The sequence below is a fragment of the Palaemon carinicauda genome, chromosome 7, assembly GCF_036898095.1.
Source record: "Palaemon carinicauda isolate YSFRI2023 chromosome 7, ASM3689809v2, whole genome shotgun sequence".
Lineage (NCBI taxonomy): Eukaryota > Metazoa > Arthropoda > Malacostraca > Decapoda > Palaemonidae > Palaemon > Palaemon carinicauda.
Genome location: NC_090731.1, coordinates 160494427 through 160501926, shown reverse-complemented (window position 1 = coordinate 160501926; position 7500 = coordinate 160494427). Strand labels below are relative to the sequence as shown.

The 7500-nt window shown below is 31.4% G+C and overlaps 1 protein-coding gene across 1 annotated transcript in view; it reads left to right on the top strand.

Annotated features, from left to right (window-relative positions):
- Window positions 1-7500, top strand: part of LOC137644627 (protein unc-13 homolog B-like) — a 124668-nt gene that overhangs the window by 60038 nt on the left and 57130 nt on the right. The window contains exon 4 of the mRNA XM_068377580.1: window positions 1903-1990. Within this exon, the coding sequence (XP_068233681.1) occupies window positions 1903-1990 (88 nt within the window). The remainder of the gene's footprint in view (window positions 1-1902; window positions 1991-7500) is intronic.

Sequence of the window (7500 nt, the reverse complement as noted above, 5' to 3'; positions counted from 1 at the left end):
TGTATATATTTTACATGTTATATTCACAGTATATACCTCGAAATGTTTATGCAAATAGTGGTATCATAAACTAGATCTTGTATTCTTACAAAATACGCTGACAAGGCTTGTAATTAAACATATCTTTTTGAGTTTATGTTTTCAGATGAAAGTTTTGTCATATTTGAAAGAAAAGAGAAAACAAAAAATCATTTATTTACGGTATATTTCACTCAGAGACAATTCAATTTATTCTACGTTCTGAAGATCATTGACTATTTTCTCATAGTTGTCTTTTTTTAAGTAATTGATTATTACTTAGAGTCCACCCCCCCCCTTAAAGATTTTATTTTTTTATGTTACATTATTTTCGTATAACTCAGTGGCTTTTCTTTCAGAAAATTTCTCTCTACCTTCTAGTCACGAAGTCTAATGAAAATATTTTTTTAACTTGTTTGGCATTGTCTTTCATAAGAAATCTATTTCTTCGCTTATATTTGCATCCTTCATACCTCTTTTTATATCCTCTTCTAATCTTCCTTTCCGATTGAGGAAAACAAAAGGTCTTTCAAATCTGTTTGATCAAGTGGTTTGTTGTTCTCCACTGAGTGACGTAATAGTTTTGGTCTCCTACATTTCCTCGGGATTACTTTTCAATGGGACCGACGATGTTCGTAGTCCTGTGCAGCTGTCCGAAGGTGAGTCATGAGGCTGTGGTCGTTATATAGAAGGATGTAGGATGCCACAGGATCTTTCCAAGTAACCAAGGAACCCGCAGAGAAGAGTTTTATCATATCTAGGTGGTAATGAAATAAATTCTTTGAAGACGATGAGGTGTCGGTGGCCATATCAGTGTTACCACATCCGTCGTTCCAATAATGCTGAGTTATATTTTTTTTTATTTGTCGGCCAAAAACTCAACTGGGACAGTAATAGTTTTGGCACCAGTAATGTTATTATATCTGCTGTAGATCAGATCGGAGTCATGCGTTGCGTTATATTTGTCTGAAGATGAGAAGTAAAGGGAATTATTCAATAATGAGATGAAAACATCAATATTCTGTCTTTTAACATTTTACTTAACAAATAGAAAAAAAAATTATATTTCTTCTAACACAAATAAAATATTTGATTCAAGTAACGTGAATAAAATCATTATAAATCCTTCAGACTCGAACCTTCAGAAATTATAATGAAACCCATGACGTGAAAAAAGCTCTAAATTTATCAGTAGTGAGAAATGATTAGTTAGGTCGAATGAATATCAATGATGATATTTTAAATGTATAAAAGTGATGATTATTTGTCCTTTTTTTTAATTTAGAATGTTGATAACAAATTGCTTTTGTATCCAGTGGAGTAAATTAGCGCTGTGCTGTACCCTTTATACTACCCCCCTGCCCCCCTTGCCCCCCTTTTTAACGCTGCTGCCCGCACTAACACTCGTCAAGACAAGGGCCTGACGCAGAGAGAGGCACGTCGAATGTGCACGAAAGATATATATATCTATATATATGTCTCTATTGTTAATTGTATAACAGTGCTTCTTGTATAGTCCCAAAATCTACCCTCTATAAATTCTTGGATTCATTGATTGCTATTCATCGTATGTTTCCTTTTTTTATTTAAATAATCAGCAAAAAATATATATTTGGTTTTTTAGAACAAAAATAAAAAATAAATTTCGCTCTTTTACTGTTGAACATCTGGAGCATGAATTATCACACCAATATGATAAAGATAAAACCAAAAAATATATATATTTATATCTTTACATCCTATATATATATATTTGAAACGACATTTAGAAAGTTCTTTTTTGTAGTCATTTGAAAAAAAATCGAGTCCAGTGCAGTGGGATTGGTCTGGCTTTTCGACGAAGACTAACGCTGGATTTTTTTCTTCTCTTCTCCCCATCTGTAGGCCCGGAGACAACCCGTTCTACAGCAATATCGACAGTATGCCTGATATTCGACCCAGGCGGAAGTCTATTCCTCTCGTCTCTGAATTGGTAAGTTTTTTATTTACTCTGATTCTTCATGTTGGTTATATATATATATATATATATATATATATATATATATATATATATATGTATGTATATATATATATATACATATATATATATATATATATATATATATATATTATATATGTATATATAATATATATATATATATATATATATATATATATATATATATGTGTGTGTGTGTGTGTGTAATGTATGTACAGTATATATGTATATAAATACTCACACAATTGGTTATTCTCTTGAAATAACAAATACTCCACTGTTTTTATTGTCTAGTAAAGGTTATACAATGATATGATGGTTATGCCAAGATATAAGTATTTCTCCTAGCAGTAGAGCCAGTTGAGAAAAACTGGTGAATGACAAAAATAACTGAAATGAGATTCCTTTTTACTGAATTGGTTTTTCATACGGGTTGCTTTACACTTAGAGCAGGTCTCTACAAACCTGGGAAGTTTATAATTGCAACTGATATAGTAACTTAATGATTCTCAAATCTGATAGAAGGGAAAGATCAGTCTTTTTAAGACTTCATGTAAGCGCCTTTATTGTAGCTTTTTGTAAACGAATCATCTAGAGGTATTATGGAAAATTAATATTATATCATTGTATCAAAAATGGTAAAGTATGTGTTTTAAGAGAATAATCAAATGTATTGATGGTATATTCAAATATATCAAATAATGAGGTATGAATAAAGTGAGCAGTTATTAGTCTATGGGTTCCGAATCATGTTTTATTAAAGTCTATTGTCCGTCAAATCATGTTTCACTTACTCTTGTTCAATGATCGCGATAAATCTGATCGAGTTATCATATCTTTATCATGCATTGATACTATATCATTGTATTGAAAATAGTAAAATATGTGTTTTTAAGAGAATAATCAAATGTATTGATGGTATATCCAAATTTTCAGGTATGAAGCAAGTGATCAGTTATTAGGTCTATTGGTTCCGAATCATATTTTATTAAAGTCTACGGTCCTGTCAATCCACATTTCACTTACTCTTGTTCAATTCTCACGATAAAATCTGATCGTGTTATCATATCTTTATCATGCATTGATACTATGTCATTGTATTGAAAATAGTAAAGTATGTCTTTGTAAGAATATGATCAAGTGTGTTGATGGTATATTTAAATATTTATATAAAATATTCAGGTATGAAGCAAGTGAACAGTTATTATGTATGTGGGTTCCGAAGCATGTTTTATTAAAGTCTACGGTCCCGTCAATCCACGTTTCACTTAAACTTGTTCCATGCCCACGATAATATCTGATCATGTTATCATATCGTTTTATCATGCCTTTTGCCGTAACTTATTCCATAAATATTCATCTCAATATTTAAATTATCGGTTATAATGTATTTCACTAATGTTCCTTCTCTTCTTTTCACGCTGCAGGTGATCAAGGTACTTTCTGCTTTACTTTTCTTATCTGTAAAGATGGGAATTCTTAGTGTCATTTCATATTCTTAGAATTGCTGAAAATTTTTTATATAAATGTTGAGAATATTTTATTGAGCTATTTTTGTGTCATTCACTAGCATGTCTACATATTTTTTGGTATATAAGTATAAACAGAAAACATTGTTTGGCGCTGTCTTATTTGTTGTTTATCATGGACGTCTGTGCTTCAAGTTAGTTTACTGCATGCACACAGAGAATTACTCCTGTGTCCAGGGATTGGATATTATTACCTTACAAGTGAATCTTAATTTGCCTCTTAGAATCCAAACAAAGGAGAAACATCTTGGAGAGCATTTGGCAATTTATACTTACTCTGGCACCTCTAGGGGAAAATGCACTTTCGTAGATGCTGCTAAAGGCATAAAAATAACCTATTTGTTTTTTTACAGAGATATTTTGAATATAAACAGTTCGCATCTTTTTTAGGGTTCATAGTGATAGTTTCAATGATTCTTCCAAGCTACAGTAGTCTCTTCTTTTGCTCAGTTGCACCGTTGTATTATATTTTCTTTTTTTGCTTCAGAATGACATCGGCAACAGATACTGTATTTCCCCCCCAAAAAAATTGTATCAATCAATTTCTTTCTCCTGTTTTTGCTTCTCGATTCCTTCGGTTCCCATTCTTGAAGGCATTCCAGTTTATTTCCCCACTCCCCCTCCCCCCACCGATTAATAGTTAAAGATCATAGATTATTCAGTTGGTTTATCTATAGTTTTTATACAACTCGATATTTACAGTCGGCGACAGATATTATTTTGCATGGGGTCTACCATAGCTTTACAACCCAAAGTTAAATTGCTTAGTAAGAATGATTATAGTTCAATTTGATTTCCAAATAACTGGCGTGGTTCAGGTAAGTATATATCGTGTTTCGTGAAATCTCTGAATGAAGGTAAGTAAATGAAAGCTAAGCAATTTACAATAGGGGACGTGTAAGCTTAAGGAAAATACATGTTACTATGTTTTCGTTATTATCAATCTAGTTTCCTGTTGAATTTATTTATTACGCAGTTTATTATTCCATGAATCGTTAATTAGTGTCAAAACAAACGGGAACATTCAGGTTTTCTGAAAATGATTACACATATATAAACACATACTTATATATTAATTTCATAAACACATTCCTGCACCATCACGTTCAGGTATATTTATGTATTCATATATGTGTAAATTCACACAAACATACGTTTGTGTGTATTGAATATGCATACAACAAACACATACACTATGCGTACACACGTATACATTCACGTGTATATAAATATATACCTACATACATATACATATATATGTATGTATATATATACATATACATACATATATATATATATATATATATATATATATATATATATATATATATATGTGTGTGTGTGTGTGTGTGTGTATATATATATATATATATATATATATATATATATATATATATATATGTGTGTGTGTGTGTATTTTATGGAATATGGCCTTGAGCGTGTTTAATTGAGTCTGCAATCTCAAAAATACATATATTAGCAAATACAATCCATCCACCTACAGATATTTAAACACATTTTGCATTTTCGGATAACGCAGCCCTGAATGTTTGATTTCAAGTATTATTACCTTCACTAATTGGTTATTTAAAATGAAACGTGATTTTTCAAGCGCAGTTTTCGACTTTCCTAGCAATAGATTTTGGAGACTTATGTTATGGTGTGACCCCATGTTATAGGAAATGCCCCCAGAGAAGATAGTAGTATTTCGGAGGTGTTATTTATCGTTTGATGGAGATACATGTTTTGCACCTGAGTGGTAATCATTTACTAATAATTTGATGAAGAATCGTGTGTTTCAATTCATTGCACTTTTGTCTAATAGGATCTTTGATCCTTAAAATGATCCAACAATATTACAGAGCATGTGATCCCCCTCCCTCCAAAGTATTAATTCCTTCCCCCCGTATATTCACTGTCTTGTTAAGCATAAGGATATTCCATGTAAATATGTATTGAATATACATACACCGAACGCACTTTTTTTTCAATATTTTTAATACAATAGTAGATATAAAATCATTGTCCCCCTTTTTTTAATGAAAAAATCAATCGAATATTCAACACGAAAAACAATATAAATTAAAAATAAAAAAATTCTAAGAGATGTTCAAAATAATATCATTATGCTTCTCTCTCATTTTTACCATGTCCGTGTCTTCATACATGCCTTCTTCGTGCGTCCATTCGTTCGTACCGTTCGTATTCCCTAAATCCTCCTCCTCCAATTGTGTGCAGTTTATTGTAAGTATCTATAAATGAAGTCGACCGGCTCTGGCTGCCTGCTCGGCTTTCGCCAGGCGAGGTTCGATGTTCTCTGGTCCCTCTCGTTTGCTACCCCTCACTCACCCCCCCCCCCCGTAAGCTCCCTCTTTCCCTTCCCTTCTTCCTAGGTCTATTGCCTTTGCTTAATCCTCTGCCCCCTCCCTTTGCAAAATTTCAAATTATGTGTTATTCAATAAAGGGAAATGTTTAAGAATTTATTCACGGAACTTATTTACTTTGGACTCTCTCTCTCTCTCTCTCTCTCTCTCTCTCTCTCTCTCTCTCTCTCTCTCTCTCTCTCTCTCTCTCTCTCTCTCTCTGTATATATATATTATATATATATATATATATATATATATATATATATATATATATATATATATATATATATATATATATGTATATATATATATTATATATGTGTATATATATCTACATATATATATTTGTGTGTGTGTGTGTAATATATATTTACAGTATATATACATACATACAAAAATACAAACTTACGTTTATCCCTTCTTTTATAACATTGATCTTCCCCCCTATTTGGTTCATAATCTTTTTTGTTTATTAGTTAATTTCTGTCCTCATTCAACACACTTTGATCCATTATCGTTTTACATTTAATCCTTACCAAGTAACTTAATATCTTCTATTTCACTATTTTCAGTTCAAATCTTCCGCCCAACTCCTATCCCCAGTTTTCAGTTCGTATCTTATCCATTTCCATCCTGATAAGACCCTCCCCCCGTTCCCATTCTGTGTCCATTTCCATTTCAAACCCCAGAGAAAAAATAGGACCCAATTGAAGGCCACCAAATTTGGTGAACAATATCGAGAGGGAAAAAGGAGAAGCTCGTTCGAATCTCGCTTCGCGGAAGTAGATTTCGGGCGGTCTGCATTGTCTGTGTTTATTTATGTTTTAGTCTCTATGTCTTGTTGCTGGATTTTTTGTAATGTATGTTTCTGTTCCTTTCTCTCTTCTCTCTCTATGGTACTTCATGCCTGGCCCAAATGATAGGATATTTCATGTCCTTTCGTTACCTCTCTCAATATTGAATTATCTAATTTTTTTCTGTGCATCACTGAGACTTCGCGCTTTTAAATATTCATTCCATTTCAAACGAATTAATCCGGTTGAGATTCACCGTATCGTCAATGGATCTTGACGGCACCTTATTTGCATATTCAAAGCACACGAGCGCCGCGGCCACATTTACTATCCATGTATTTCAGCCTTTTCTGTCTCATGGAATTGGAAAATAGGAATTATAATGCCCAGTGTGTTTTAGGACTTTAACATTTCATTTGATTTGTTTACGGTTCTGTTATGTTTTCGGTATATATGTGGTTCATTTTCAAATATAGATCCAGATTAATTCATCTTCCATATTGTTGATAGAACTCAGTTTTATAGGAAAATCTAGCGAGTCCCCTGGTGTGTGTATATATATATATATATATATATATATATATATATATATATATATATATATATATACATATATACATATATACATATATATACATATATATACATACATATATATATATATATATATATATATATATATATATATATATATATATATATATATATATATGTAAGCATATATGTATATAAAGATAATTATCATTTTTGAGACAATGAAATTTACAAAAAGAATCTTTATTTTATATTTTTTAAACATTTATAAATGCTTTAGT